Raw genomic sequence first — 16,517 nt, forward strand, 5'->3', positions numbered from 1 at the left:
CACACCCGACCTGGCCCTTACAGTTGTTTTTTTTTTTCTTTTTAACTGGCTTGGCAAGAACCAAAGCTTTGGGGTTCACTGAAAATCAAAGCAAAACTGTTTTACCTGGAAAATCTTGTTTTCTGTCATCAGAAGTTGTTCTTTAGCTGTGTAGGCACCCAGCTTCACTGGTTACATGAAGTTAGGTGAATAGATTAGTAATTTTTATTATCACTCTCAGAGTGTACGTTTTCTATTCATTTTTATTTTATTTCATTATTATTATTTTTTGAGACAGGATCTTACTCTGTTACCCAGGCTGGAGTACAGTGGTGTGATGATGGCTCACTGCAGCCTCTGTTTCTCAGGCTCCAGTGATCCTCCTGGTTCAGCCTCCTGAGTAGCTGGGACTACAGACGTGTGCCACCATGCTGGACTAATTTTTTTTCTTCCCTTAGTAGTGGTCTCACTGTGTTGTCCAGACTGGTCTCAAACTCCTGAGCTCAGATGATCCTCCCACCTGGGCCTCCCAAAGTGCTGGGGTTACAGGTGTGAGCCACCATGCCCAGTCTTATCTCAGAGCAAATGTTATGTACCATCTCTGTACTAGGCAGAGTGAGCTTCAACCCTGGCAGCATGTTTGACTCATCTGGGGAGCTCCAAAAATGGCAGGGGGGATTGAGTCCCTGTGCCTCAATCTAGACCACTTAATCAGTCTCAAGCTGGTGGGTCACAGGCATCTCTTCAATTTGAAGCTCCATAAATTACTCTTGTGCAGCCAGGATGAGAGCTCCTGAAGTTACAAAAAAGAAGGTTTTCAAGAGTGCATAGTTTGCTTGAAGAGGAGATGGGCTGGTGGGATTGGAGCTGCATCTGGAATATGTTTTCTGGGGCATTTGGAGGATACTAATTAAGATGATTTTTTGTTTTTGAGACGGAGTCTAGCTTGTTGCCCAGGCTGGAGTACAGTGATCTCAGCTCACTGCAACCTCTACCTCCCTGCCTCAGTGATTCTCCTGCCTCAGCCTCTTGAGTAGCTGGGACTAATTTTTTGTATTTTTAGTAGAGACAGGGTTTCATCATATTGGTCAGGCTAGTCTCAAACTCCTGACCCTGTGATCTGCCGGCTTCGGTCTCCCAAAGTTCTGCGATTACAGGTTTGAGTCACAGCACCCAGCCGGATTTTTTTTTTTTTTTACATGATTGTCAACTTTATTCCTACTAGGCAAAAACCAAAAGCAATCTAAATATCTTTCAACAAATAAATGGTTAAACAAATTCTTAAACATCACACAACAGAATTCTACAAAGCAATAAAAAGAAAGTAACTACTGACATATATAACAACTTGCAACTAAAAAATACACAAGTGCCCTGGTAAAAACCAACATAATTTAGTATTCGGAAATGGTTTATAATTCCCTTCTCTTTCCGCAGAATATTGAAAACACATATACCCAAGGAGTGAGGTTTTTTGTTGTTTTTTTTTTTAATCAAATAGGCTGAAGAATTTATCTTTTTTTTTTTTTTAAATTAGGTTCTGGGATACATGTGCAGAACATGCAGGTTTGTTACATAGGTATACATGTGCCATGGTGGTTTGCTGTACTCATCAACCTGTCATCTAGGTTTTAAGCCCTGAGTGCATTAGGTATTTTTCCTAATGATCTCCCTTCCCTTACCTCCCACCCCACAACAGGCCCCAGTGTGATAGTCCCCTCCCTGTCTCCATGTGTTCTCATTGTTCAGCTCCCACTTATGAGTGAGAGCATGTGGTGCTAGTTTTTCTGTTCTTGTGTTAGTTTGCTGAGGATGATGGTTTCCAGCTTCATTCATGTCTCTGCAAAAGACATGAATTCATTCTTTTTTTATGGCTGCATAGTGTATATGTGCCACATTTTCTTTATCTAGTCTGTCATTGATGGGCATTTAGGTTGGTTCCAAGGCTTTGCTATTGTAAACAGTGCTTCAGTAAATATACGTGTGCATATATCTTTATGTAGAATGATTTATAATCCTTTGGGTATATACCCATTAATGGGATTGCTGGGTCAAATGGTATTTCTGGTTCTAGATCCTTGAGGAATTGCCACACTGTCTTCCACAGTGGTTGAACTAATTTACACTTCCACCAACAGTGTAAAAGTGTTCCTATTTCTCCGCAGCCTCACCAGCATCTGTTGTTTCCAGACATCTTAATGATTGCCATTCTACTTGCTGTGAGATGGTATCTCATTGTGGTTGTGATTTGCATTTCTCTAATGACCAGTGATAATGAGCATTTTTAAATAAGTTCAAAAGGTCTTCTTTTGAGAAGTGTCTGTTCATACTCTTTGCCCACTTTTTGACTGGGTTGTTGATTTTTTTCTTGAAAATTTAAGTTCCTTGTAGATTCTGGATATTAGACCCTTGTCAGATGGATAGATTGAAAAAATTTTCTCTCATTCTGTAGATTGCCTGTTCACTTTAATGATAATTTCTTTTGCTGAACAGAAGCTCTTTAGTTTAATTAGACCCCATTTGTCAATTTTGGCTTTTGTTGCAATTGCTTTCAGTGTTTTAGCCATGAAGTCTTTCCCCATGCCTATGTCCTGAATGGTATTGCCTAGGTTTTCTAGGGTTTTTATGGTTTTAGGTTTTATATTTAAGTCTTTAATCCATTTTTGTATAAGATGTAAGGAAGGGGTCCAGTTTCTGTTTTCTGCATATGGCCAGCCAGTTTTCCCAACACTATTGATTAAATAGGCAATCCTTTCCCCATTGCTTGTTTTTGTCAGGTTTGTCAAAGATCAGATGGTTGTAGATGTTATTTCTAAGGCCGGTATTCTGTTCCATTACTCTACATATCTGTTTTGGTACCAGTACCATATTGTTTTGGTTATTGTAGCATTATAGTATAGTTTGCAGTCAGGTAGCATGATGCCTCCAGCTTTGTTCTTTTTGCTTAGGGTTGTCTTGACTATACAAGCACTTTTTTGGCTCCATATGAAATTTAAAGTAGTTTTTTCTAGTTCTGTGAAGAAAGTCAATGGTAGCTTGATATGAATGGCATTGAATCTATAAAGACTTTGGGCAATATGGTCATTTTCACGATATTGAGTCTTCCTATTCATGAACATGAAATGTTTTTCCCTTTGTTTGTGTCTTCTCTTATTAATAAGAGGGTTTTTTTAATCAGCAGACATGATTATCTGTGATTTGTAAAGTGAACTGCATAGTGATTAAGGCCAGTGGGCAGGCTATTAAAATAATTGAGAGGAAAAATGAGAACAGCAACAGTGGCAATAGAGAAGAAATTTAAAGATGTATTTTTTTCTCTCCAGGGATGTTAAATATTTTCGAAGAAAGAGTAATAATTTTAAGTTGCAAATGTGTTTTGCCCTACCTAGTTATAACTAATTTTCAGCAGTGAATGGATAGGTTGTGGTACATGAATTTTAATGTTACACATTATTTAAAAGTGTCTTAAAAATATGTGTGCCTCAATTAATTTTTCTTGTTAATTACTAAATATGTAATCTCATTTTTTTCTCTTAATAGTGTTATGTTAATTTGGGATTTTTATTGTTTTTGCTTTTCAGTACTATAAGATTGATGTTAAAGACATGGTGTTCACCCCACTGCATCAACATACATAAGTTATCTCTTCTTTTGGAGCCCTACTTTATGCCACAATGGTAAGCTTCAGCTTAGTGTATTCAAATTTGTGTTTTAGAATGTTCTCTTCCTTCATCTTCATAAAGATATTTGTATTATAGATGTAGAAATACTCTTGTAAGTTGTACAGGTTATCCCAACTGGGAAGTTACTTAGCAATCACATTGCAAAATCTTCTCTATAAAATATGTGGCTCACTAATCTGTTATAATTATCGCATTCATGTTACACAGATAATCCATGTTTCTGTTCTTGTATTTACAAAGTATTAAAAGTATTTACTTCTGTCTATTTTGCCATATTCCAAATCATTGACAAGGAGGTGGGTATAAATACAGATAGTTTGGGGGAATATAGATTTCTCATATTTTAAAGCTTTTCTTTAGATTTTATTAAAATTTAAAAACAAACATAACCTGCTTACTGCATGTAACATATTTCAGGCAGCATCAATGCTAATCTTCTAATGGCATGTTTCTGTTCACTTACCTACAGTCACTAAACATACTTAAGAGTAGGCATTTAACTTTTTCCATTAAGAAATGACAGACTAAGGGACAAAAACACCTTTTAATGTTTTAAAGAAGAAGCAGCATTTGAGAGAGAATAACAACATTGACCACCATGTTATTCATTTAGATAACCCCTGTTCTGCGGCACAAATTTCAAAAAACATTCTACTCTTGGGTTCTTACCTAGCTACTCCTCCCCCATTAGAGAAAACTAGAAATAACCACAGTGGGGTTCTGACCGCACCTGCTGTTTTGCATCTGTATTACCTAATCATTTTCCTCTTAAGTTTTTGAAGGAGGTAATGAATGAATAATGCTTTTGTTTATATATGTAGGTATATCTCACTAGACCCTTTCAAGTTTTAATTTCAGAAGATGAAATATTTACTTGAGATGACTAGCTGTTTAAAATGGTCTTAAAGTACATATTTGATTGTGTTTATTATAATTTTTTGGTAACAAACTTAAAGTTTTATGGCCAAAATGTAAAAGAACCTTATGTATTTGTGAAGTGTATATATACAGAATTATGTTTTCATGGTGGAAAATGAGTTATATTCAGGAATCTTAACTTGAATCCTGGGAACCAGTTTCACTGGGCATCTGCTTCTTATAAGATTTTTTTTTTTTTTTTTTTGGTAGAGACAGAATCTCACTATATTGTCCAGGCTAATCTCAAACTCCTGGCTTCCCTCCTTGACCTTAAAAGCTTTAGGATTATAGGCATGTGCCACAGTGCCTGGCCAAGATTTTCAATAAAGCAAATTGGTGTAGATTTTTATAACTGAATCTTTTGAAAAGATGGCAGATTTAAGGCTTTCTTCACTTATCATATTTAGATATTTGATAATGTGGGTTTTATTTTATTGAACAGTACAAAGAAGCCCACTGTTTTTGGAATCATACAAATTCTCGATCCTTAAGACCAGGTGGCAGGGTCACTTAAAAGTTCCCATGATTTCCAGAGGGTGGCAATATTTGTTCTTCCCCCTACCCTCCTGGGACTTTGGTGGATAGTAGGAGTTTTTACCCACATGTAACTTAGTAGGTTGAGGTATTGGAATCTGCAAAATAAGACAGAAGAATTTAGGTTCTTTTAAATAAAAACTGAAAGTTCTGTGCCTCTAAATAAAATTTTAAAATGACTCTTATTGTGAATGAAAAATACTGTGAAACAAAAAACTAGGAAGAGAATCGCTGGTGATATATTTGGGGTTTTATTTTTTGTTTTTGTTTTGTTTTTATTTTTTGAGATGGTGTTTTGCTCTATTTGCCCAGGCTGGAGTGCAATAGTGTGATCTCGACTCACTGCTACCTTCGTCTCCTGAGTTCAAATGATTCTCCTACCTCAGCCTCCTAAGTAGCTGCGATTACAGGCATGCACCACCACACCCAGCAAATTAATGTATTTTTAGTAGAGACGGGGTTTAACCATGTTGGCCAGCGTGGTCTTGAACTGCTGACCTCAGGTGATCTGCCTGTCTTGGCCTCCCAAAGTGCTGGGATTATATGCGTGAGCCACCACGCCTAGCCATATTTGTTTAATTTTGTTTAGAACCTAGTACTTTTATTTATATGTGTCTTTAGAAAAGAAAGCTTTACAAATGAATACATAGCATAGCTTCATCATATTTTTTACTCATCTCTAATAAATGGATGGAGAGGAACCTACTGGTAGATCTCAGACCTTACATGTAGTACTATATTTCATCAATTCTTAAGTTCCTTTTTAAAAATATTTTTATGTTGCAAATTGATGATGATTTGATACTCAAGGATGTCTTAACAATTGACAGCATTTTTTTTTCTGTCTTAATGTTATGCAAAATAATGAGCTTTAAGTGGCATCTTAAATTCATTGAAACATGGCAATAATAGCCATCAAAGTTGATGTTTAGTGCCAGTACAACCCTACTCCCAATTTTCAGGATTTTTTAGGAGCGTTTAGTTTTTGCTTCATTTTGATTGTGTACTTTATGGCCAATCTATTTCCTTGAATGGTGTTATTAAAAATTAAAGTCTGTGAAGTGATGATAGCTGCCATATCCAAACCTCCTCTATGTTAGCCTCATAAGCACTGACCAGAGAGACTATGTTAGCATTCGTACTTCGTTTGTTGTTGATAATCAAGTGCCCAAGACTCATATATTTTCTTTGTTATATATGTGGATCATAGAGTGGAGTGGAGGAGACAAATGAAGGAAACTATATTAGACCTGTTTTAAAAAAACATTAGAAATGTTAAATGTGTATTAAATTATTTTTTGTGGAAATAACTAATATTACCAAATATACTATTTACTTTTTACAGCAGCAAGCTTTAGAACTAGCTTTGGATCGTGCAGAGGTGAGGTGTGACTAAGTTACATATTGAAATAGTGTTGTCTTTGGCAAAAGTTCAGTTTTAAGAGATTTTTGTATGTGACTTTTAAAGGAGCACATTATTATTTATTATTTTAGGACAAGTATGCATATCATTTTGCTATAAATATGTAAAAATACCAGGTGATATTTGGATCACCTGTTACTTAGACTCCTCAAGATAATAATGCTATGGAATAAAACTTGAACAAGGATATAGAATTTCTAAATTGCCTTTTCCTGTTTTGATAGTTTTTCTAATTACTTAAAGGAAAAAATAGCTAAGATGTACAGTATACTCTTTTTCATATATTAAGCATATTTTGAACAACCAGAAAATATATTGAGAATATTTCTGACCTGTGAAATCATGGTTGTGAAACTATGGTTTTGCTTATGGCAATGAAAACTCTGCTAAATCGTAGTGCAGTTTAAATTTTATTTGTTTGAACTTTATTTAGATGTTAAGTAGTTTTTCCTACAAAATGTAATTCAGAGACTTAAGTGACTGAATAGCCTTTTTAGCCTTACGTATGTTATAGATATACTCAATACAGTTGTTCGTACTCAAAAGCAAAACACAAGCTATTCTCATAAATTTTTGTTTTTTAGTATGTCATTGAAAGTGCCCGACAGAGACCTCCTAAAAGGAAATACCTATCAAGTGGAAGGTATGAATAATTAATTGGTAACATCTTAGATTCATTGAAATATGATGATAGCCACCATTTATCACATTCCTGGTAGGGACTGAGCTAGAAATTTTATAGGTTATTTTTATGTATTAGGAATTTCTAAGTTGATGTTAGCTACCATATCCAGCTGCACCCCCGCTTTTGGGAAATTGAGGAAAAAATGTTAATATTTAGGAAAAAATTAAATCACATTCATGTTATGATGATTACTGTATTAACATTTTGTATGTTTGTTTCATTAAATTTTTTTAGAAAATCTGTATTTCAAAAACTTTATGACTTATATATTGAAGAATGTGAAAAAGAACCTGAGGTTAAGGTAAGTGTACATTTTTATTGTGTTGTAGCTTTTGAAATGTAGAAGAGGGGAGTTCGGAGGAGTTACATTTAGAGCATTTCATTATTTTGTGTGTGTGTGTTTGTGTGTGTGTGTGTGTGTGTGTGTGTGTGTGTGTGTTTGTACTAACATCTTTTTTAACCAGACTCTAGTCAGTTATACAGCTGACCCAGAGCTCTGGCTAATCTGGCACCAGGCAGAGATCACCTGCTGAGGTAGGAGTGGAGGAACAGTTTATTGAGTAACAGACTGTCTCACTAGGAAGTCATAAGCAAAGCCACAGTATGTATTATCTTTTACTTCTTCTTCCCCCTAAGAAGTAATTTATAAACTTATAGCAAGAGAACAGTAACCTGTTTTCTCATGAACTGGGAAGCCAGAGTTATTATAGAACATGTAGGAAATTCAAGTACAGTAATAAAAGGTGAACCTGGTTATAAAACAAGTTCATGGCCAATTTAACTTAATTCATTTTTATTTGGCATAAAGATATGGGTAGTAGAAATGTAACAGAAGTTGATTTGTTGATGTCTTTGAGCCCTCAGGTTGGAAGGGTCTTAAAGGTGTCTATGAGCTTTTGTTGTCTGTCTTTAAAAATGAATACAGTTTTACTATTTAGGCCAAAAACAGTGGAATTCTAGTAGTGTCTAACTTTAAAATCTTTACATTAGGAAAAAAATTATTTTTAGACTTATAAATAAATTTTTAAAATTTTATTTTACTTTTTTAATTGAGACAGACTTTCGCTCTGTTGCCTAGGCTGGAGTGCAGTGGCGAGATCTTGACTTACTGCAACCTTCACTTTCTGGGTTCAAGTGATTATCCTGCCTCAGCCTCTCGAGTATCTGGGACTACAGGCATATGCTACCTGACTAATGCCGGACTAGTTTTTTGTATTTTTAGTAGAGACGGGGTTTCACTGTGTTTGTTAGCCAGGATGGTCTCGATCTCCTGACCTCTTGATCCGCCCACCTCAGCCTCCCAAAGTGCTGGGATTACAGGCATGAGGCACCATACCTGGCAACTTATAAATAAATTTTATAGTATGTTTTTCTTAAGTTTTGCTGAGGTATACTTGACATACAATAAATTATACATGTTTAAAGTATACATTTTCTAAGTTTTGACATATGCATTATGGATAGAAACACCCCATGAAACCATCATTACAATCAGTATAATGTATATATCAATCACTTCCTTAATAGAACTAAAATAGGAGAGCTACATATATGAAGATTCTAAATTGGAATTGGCAAGCCCCTCTCCACCAGCTAAATGTGGCCTACTGCATGCTTTTATAAATGAATTTTTGTTGGAACCCATCACAGCTGTTGGTTTGTGTATTATCTAGGGCTGCCTTACAGGTACAAAGGCAAATTGAGTATTGTAGCACAGACTATTTGACCCACAAATGTCAAATACTATGTGGCCCATTAAGAAAGAAAATTTGCAACCTCTAGTCTAAATGGGATCAACTCTGTAGTAGCTAATTTGTTTTGTAGAAGAGATATACATACTGTAAAAATTTATCTAATTCTGTCTTTAGCCAAATTATAAGGGTTTCCTCTACACTGAAATAACATTTTTAGTCTTTCTTTACTAGTTTAACATCTAACTGGTTAAAAGTTGTTTACCTTTTAAAAAAAAATTTCAGATTGCTTAGTGTTTTGATCTGTGGTGATGACAGATTAAGAATTTATCACTTTTCTCTGTATGTGTGTATTATATGTTTAATGTATATTGTATATAAGATATTCAAAACATTTCTTTTTTTTGAAATTCTGCAAAAATATTCTATTGTTATTTTTGCTAAATAAGATTTGATGAAAGGATTTGTTAAACCTATAAGTGGGTTTTTTTTTTAAATCATGGATTTTTATTGTGGTTTTTAAGGGAGTGTTGAATTAGATTTATAGAAAATATCCAAATTGCTTACTTCGTCTTACCAATTAGATATTTTTAGGTTCAGCACTTCAGCTTAGAGCTTTTGAACTTGTTTCTGTCTTATTTAGCCTATAAAATATTTAAGAAATGATCACTTCTTAGATACAACCAAAAGAATGCTCCAAATTCTTTAAGTTAGACTTACTTATGGAAACTATATACTTCCGTGTTTTATATATTTGCATTTAGTGATTTTATAGTCTACTCATTTAAATATTTATATTTCTTAAGTATTCAAAAGCGCTTATTTGTTTTTATTGTCTTAATAGGTCACCAGTTTTTAAAATGTAAATTAATTTGCATAAAACATAGTAGTAGATAAAAATTAAGTTTACATAGCTGTCCCATACATAGTGGCTATAGTTTTGTGAGCCTTCCCCATTTATTCAGGGTCATAATGTGGAAAGAGCACCAAAAGGTTAATTCAAGCCTGATTTTGTTAAATCATAGCATTATTTGTTAAGGTTATACTGGATTATTTTCATGAACTCTACCTCTTTTTAAAGCAGAAATTAAGAAGAAATGTGAACTTATTAGAGAAGCTTGTTATGCAAGAGACTTTGTCATGTTTAGTGGTCAATCTATACCCAGGAAATGAGGGATATTCTCTGATGCTCAGGGGAAAAAATGGATCAGGTAAGACCCTCCAGAGTACGGCTGCCACAAAATACTTTTCCAGGCAGGATGTGCTATTTTTTTTAAAGTAGTTTTTTAACCTGCTAAAGCATTTGTCCTTCAGTTCAGTGATGACTTAGTGATAAAAACAGATTTTGATCCCAATTTTCTTCCTTATGTTTTGTTAGAATGTTAGAAATTATCTCTGATATAATTAGCTTTCCTGAATGTGCATTTTTAAAGTATTCTAATTGGTATATCTTTGAAGTCAAATTACAAAAGCATCTCAGAACCAAAGGAAAGGTTAAAACAAGGAAAATTATAAAAGCATAACTTATAAATGATTATTTCCTTTTATTTTATTGCTGTTTATATTTTAAGATAGCATACTGTGTTTAAAGGTAGATATTCCCGCAGTTTGAATATGAATCTGAAATCTTCAAAATTAAGCAGACTTGCTGCCTTTTGAGTAATTTTCAAATATTAAAAATATTTTATTAATATTGAATATGAAAATTTCTGTTAATGGTGAATATGAAAATAATTTTAAAATATAAATACTCTCACTAAAGAGGCATAACAATTTGACATGATGATAATGTGAATTCTACAAGGAACTCACATAACTAGAATTTTGTGTATGTTGATAATTGTAAAGTGTGACATCAAGAGAATTTTGTTCTAAAAGTTACCACTTTTCAGATAAGGCACCAAATTGTCACTCTGATTTCCAGATTAGATTAATTGGTCTTCAGTGAACTTTCAGTTACTTTGGCATTGGAATTTTTTCATATTCTGGTTATTTTGCTTTGGGCTGTGATTCAGATTGTGATGTCATGCCAAATTTTTTTTCATAATGTGTTGGTTTTTTTTCCTCCCCTTAAATAAAGATGGACATTAGGAGGGCCTTTTGGTTTTGTTTTTTTTCAATCCTTGCTTTGTTGAAATACCTTTTGGTTTTATTATATTATGTATTTTTTTAAAAAGCCATTTGAATTATACAGCTAAGCTTTCAGTGAGCCTGATCATTTTCAAACTTTATGTTTTAAATTAAGATTCTGAGACCATACGACTGCCCTATGAAGAAGGAGAGTTGCTTGAATATTTGGATGCAGAAGAATTACCTCCTATTTTAGTTGATCTCCTAGAAAAATCTCAGGTGCAAAATTTTTGTCTTTAAAATGTCTTTATATTTGTTATAAGTATATGATACATATACATATATGTCATATTAGATGTATGTATACATATATGTTATAAATGACTATATGATTCTTCTAAAATAGTTAGAACAATTAGCTTATCAATTGGAAATCTCCCTATAGTTACAATCAAGAAATTATGAAAGAAACTACTTTGAATATTTATGAAGTTTTCACTTGGGGGCCAGAAACTGGCCTTTACATCTGTACTTCTCTTCATAGCCCGCCTAGGTAAGTACTCCCTTGCTCTGTTGTTCTTTCTTCTTCCTGCCTTAACTTAACCCCAGGCATGCTGTGTACTCGACTGAGGAAAAAGAAGCCATCACAGGAGAACTCTTGTTTCCTCCTAGCACCAGTTGACTAGCATCCCTACATTTCTCTCCATATCTGCCTGCCTTTCTGTTAAAATAGTTGATGTATACTGTTCATAAGGCATCCATCCCCTCCACTTGTTTTCTGAATTCTCCCTTCCTTCTTAAGGGCTTAAAATTATAACCTCTCTTTTTTCCTTTTTTTTTTTTTTTTTTTTTTTGAGATGGAGTTTCGCTCTTGTTACCCAGGCTGGAGTGCAATGGCACGATGTCGGCTCACTGCAACCTCCGCCTCCTGGGTTCAGGCAATTCTCCTGCCTCAGCCTCCTGAGTAGCTGGGATTACAGGCATGAGCCACCATGCCCAGCTAATTTTTTGTATTTTTAGTAGAGACGGGGTTTCACCTTGTTGACCAAGATGGTCTCGATCTCTTGACCTTGTGATCCACCCGCCTCAGCCTCCCAAAGTGCTGGGATTACAGGCTTGAGCCACCGCACCCGGCCCCTCTTTTTTCTATCTATTTCTCTTTCTCTACTAAATGCAGAATGCAAGTATATTGTGTTACAGGTTGAGTATCTCAGACCTGAAAATTTGAAATCACAATGTTTCAAATTCTGAGCACTGACTTAACACTTAAAGGAAATGCTAATTGGAACATTCCAGGTTTCAGTTTTTTTGATTAGGAATTCTTAACCTAAGTATAATGCAAATATTTCAAAATCTGAAACATTTCCGGTCTCAAGCATTTCAGATAAGGGATACTTAACCTGTGTGTCTCAAATTAAAAAAAAAAATCTTTCCTTGACCTCATGTCCTTCTTCAACTACTGCTCTATTATTCTTGTCAGCAACACTACTCAAAGAATTTATAGTCATCTCCTTTTTTTTTCATATTCCGTTCTTTCCACCATCCATCTCATTTGGCATCATGACATCGTTCTGAGAGGCTGCTTTTGTGTCAATTACCAGTGATTTCCATATACTGAATAATTGGTCACTTTTCTGTTCTCTTCTTAATTGGCCTCTTAGCAAAGTCAGTGGATGTGGCTACATCTTGCTTGAAATGCATTTCTGTTGACTTCTAGGGCATCATTTTCGTCGTTTTCCTCTGTGTTATCTAATCCTTTGGTCTTTTTTACTATAGTTTCTGTTCCATTTTTTACTATAAGCTTTGTGTTTTCAGAGATCAGTCCTTGGCCCTCTGTTTTTCTTTAGGAATATTCTCTCTCAATGATTTCAGCCAGTTTCATGGATTTTTTAAATGTTACTTAGTCTATTGCTTATATGCTTCACCATGGCCATTCCACCAAGCTCCTAACTTACTTATTTACTTGGATATATAATATGGTTCCCCAAATTTAGCATGGCAAAAACAGAACTTTTTATTTTATCTCCCAAACCAGTTTTGTCACCAGTCTCTTCAGTCTAACAGATTACCCTATCCTCACCTTGCACGTTCAGTTCATCAACAAATATCAGCTCTCTCTTTAAGATACACAGTCAAGCCCAGTGCTCTGAACAAAGCCCTTGCTTTCCTGTTTGTCTTCATCTTCTAAATCTCGTCCTCACTCACTACATTTCATCCCTGCTTGTTTTATTTCCACAATAGAACACTCCAAGCTTGTTCTTACAGTAACAACTTTTCATCTGTTATTCATCTGTATGGAATGATCTGTTGCTGATGTCTCTGGCCTTTTCTTGTGATTCAGATCTTAGGTGAAACCTAAGGTTTTTATCTGCACGTACAATCCAGATTAGCCCTTCCCAATTTTATTTTCTTTATAGACTTCATCACTATCTAAAATTATTTTGTTCTATTTACATGTTTATTGCCTGTCTTGCCACAAGTGAGAGCAAATGTCTGACCACTGTGTCTGTGAAGCTGTACTTGGATAGTGCCTAGCACATAGTACGCATTGTAGTTTCTCAGTACATGTTTATTAAAAAGAATGACAATAAGAATGACTTATAACATGGAGACCAAAGTACTCACTAAAAGTTCTGAATGGATGAAAAACATACTATGAGCGACTGTGGCAAGTCATAATTAGCAAAACTTCAGTGGCAAGAATTCTTACATTTGGGCATAGAAAGGACTGAAAAACTATTTTTCATTTGAATTTCGTATTTAGCTTTCCTCTTATTAATAAAGGCTAAGGGCAAAGATTTTATTTCTGGAAATTTTAGCAGAGCAAATATAGAAGTTATATCTAGAAGCTGAAACGCTGGCAAGGTTAATTGGCAATTTATGACAATGATAACCTTTGTAATAATGACAAAGTTAGCGAAATGTAACAGTAAGTCAATGAGCTTCTGAAGTACAGCAGTTCTAAGGATCTGTAACAACAGTACTATGTAAATGCCAAAAGTCAAACTGTTGACTCAGTAGATGCCAAGTCAGTCTATAACTAGAAGCTATTCAATAGTTTAAATAGTTTTAAATTGCTTCTTGTGTCATAGTGATGAATATAAAATACTTCCTCTGAAAAAGTTTATATAGTGTTAAATCTACCAAGGAAATCTATTAAAGTGTACATACACAAGTGGCCAGAAATACTGCATGAATGTAAAGAATGTGAAATTTTTGATATGAACCTACTTATTTAGGCTTTTGAAAAAAATGATACTCACATATTTTTACTCAAACAGGTTAACATTTTTCATTGCGGGTGTGTCATAGCAGAAATACGTGACTACAGGCAGTCCAGTAATATGAAATCTCCTGGTTACCAAAGTCGGCACATTCTCTTACGTCCAACAATGCAGGTAAGGATGTTTTAATTAAGAAATACTATTTTGGATTTTAGTTGGGAGTTTTATTTATGGAATGTCTTCATATGTTTGTACACAGATTAATACATTTTTAAAAAATTTTTATTTCTTCTAGACTTTAATTTGTGATGTACATTCAATAACAAGTGATAACCATAAATGGACCCAGGTCAGTTGTTTTTTGTTTTTTTTTTTAATCATTCAGGTTTCTAAACCTAGCCTAGCCTATCTTTCTTTGTTATTTATACTGGTTTCCTTGAAATGAGGGGAACTCTCTTACCCCTAAGAAATATCAGTTAACCCTCCAGTTCTGGCTCAGTGATATATGAGGGGATTTCAAAAAGTTTGTGGAAAATTGGAATTAAAAGATAATAAAAAATATAAACTTCTCAATATAAGTTCTGTCAAGTTCAAGACACTTGTAAATGATATCAACCATTTAGTCCATCCCTAAAGAATTGAGGGTCTTGGGAATTGAACCATATCAATGCAACCTTTTTTTACATTATTAACTGAAGAAAAATGGGTACTTTTTAAACATTTTTTTTTAAGACTAGGAAACAAAAAGAAGTCCGAAGGAGCCAAATCTGGACTCTAAAATGGATACCTGATGATTTCCCATCAAAACTTTTACAAAATTGCTCTTTTCTGATGAGAGGAATGAGCAGAAGCATTGTTGTGGTGCAGATTGAATCTGGTGAAGCTTTCCTGGGCATTTTTCTGCTGAAGCTTTGGCTGATTTTCTCAAAACACTCTTAGAATAAGCACATATCATCATTCTTTGTTCCTCTAGAAAGTCAACAAGCAAAATGCCTTGAGCATCCCAGAAAACTGTTGCCATGATCTGTGGTCTTCACTTGTTGCTTTTGCTTTGACTGAACTAATTCTGCCTCTTGGTAGCCATTGCCTTAATTATGCTTTATTGTTTTCAGAATTATACTGGAAAGAATGCTTCAGTATCTTTTCCTGCTTGTTTAAAATTTCTGTTGAAAGCTCTGCTTTTTGCAGCTGATCTGGATATAATGGTTTTGGCACCCAACAAGTAGAAAGTTTACTCAACTTTAATTTTTCAGTCGGAATTGTTCAAGCTGAACCATTTGAGATGCCTGTAGTGTTGGCAATTGTTTCTGCTGTTAATCACTGTTCCTCTTCAATTAGGTTACAAATGAAATGAATTTTTTTCCTTGTAAATTGATGTGGATGATCTGCTGCTGCAGGCTTTCTTTAACATAGTCGTGTCTTCTTAAAACAAGTAACCTATTTGTAAACTGCTGCCTTCTTTGGGGCATTCTTCCCATAAACTTTTCATAAAGCATCAGTGATTTCATTATTCTTCCACTCAAGCCTCACTATAAACTTGATGTGTGTTCTTGCTTCAGTTTTTGCAGAATTCATGTTGCTCTGGTAGAGGCTGTTTTCAAAAATGATGTCTTATCCTTCTTAGCGTTTCAAACTAGGTTCTGTTCAGAGAGGTTATAACAACTTAGTACATGTTTTATTTTGGTCCAAAAAGTTTTAAAACCTATGTATAGTTTTTTCTTAATACTCATTTCTTAGAAACTTTTGTAAGACCCCTTGTATATGAGATGCTCACTTAAAAAAAGATTTCAATTCTGTGACTATAGTGAGGAATAATTACTAAGTCAAAGAAAATATCAGTAATGGTAGTTATCGTTTCTGTGTTACGTGATTATAAAGTAAGCCTCAGTTCATCAGTAACTACTAAGTATTGTGTTTTGGTTTGGGCCATAATCTTGTCATCTACAAAAAGATGAAAAGCTATTAAAAGAATATTAGAAGACAGAAAAACTCATTGGTTACCATCAGAGTTTGCTAGGTCATCAGTTTCTTACTGTGAGGATTGGTAAAAGAGAGAATATAGTATTTATTCTGCCGTTCTCATTATGAACTGTATTTTAGGCAGCCAAGTAACTGAGGCAAAATTCTTAGGAAAATTTCCAGCTAAAAGGTGCAAAAGAAATAATAGACTTAAAAAAAAATAGTTCAGAAGTTTTAATGAAGTAATGAATCTGGACAGCAGTAATTCTTGGATGTGAAAACCATTAGATGGTAGGTTAATAGGAAATTTTATAATGTAGAAATCTAAACCCACTGATTGAAGACGGGACA

General features: G+C 34.5%; 1 protein-coding gene across 12 annotated transcripts in view; it reads left to right on the forward strand.

The window, feature by feature from the left end:
- The window catches only part of SUPT20H (SPT20 homolog, SAGA complex component), a 47,313-nt gene that overhangs the window by 2,160 nt on the left and 28,636 nt on the right, over positions 1–16,517 (forward strand). For 7 of the 12 annotated variants that reach the window (XM_003934413.4, XM_010344960.3, XM_010344966.3 and 4 more), the window contains exons 2-9: positions 3,561–3,656; positions 6,460–6,495; positions 7,122–7,180; positions 7,457–7,523; positions 9,995–10,124; positions 11,159–11,262; positions 14,265–14,381; positions 14,503–14,556. In XM_003934413.4, coding sequence (XP_003934462.1) covers positions 3,654–3,656; positions 6,460–6,495; positions 7,122–7,180; positions 7,457–7,523; positions 9,995–10,124; positions 11,159–11,262; positions 14,265–14,381; positions 14,503–14,556 — 570 coding nt within the window. In that variant the 5' untranslated portion in view covers positions 3,561–3,653. The remainder of the gene's footprint in view (positions 1–3,560; positions 3,657–6,459; positions 6,496–7,121; positions 7,181–7,456; positions 7,524–9,994; positions 10,125–11,158; positions 11,263–14,264; positions 14,382–14,502; positions 14,557–16,517) is intronic. The other 5 variants (XM_010344962.3, XM_039473176.2, XM_010344968.3 and 2 more) reach the window with 2 other exon arrangements.

Source organism: Saimiri boliviensis, chromosome 16 (genome assembly GCF_048565385.1).
Source record: "Saimiri boliviensis isolate mSaiBol1 chromosome 16, mSaiBol1.pri, whole genome shotgun sequence".
Taxonomy (NCBI): domain Eukaryota; kingdom Metazoa; phylum Chordata; class Mammalia; order Primates; family Cebidae; genus Saimiri; species Saimiri boliviensis.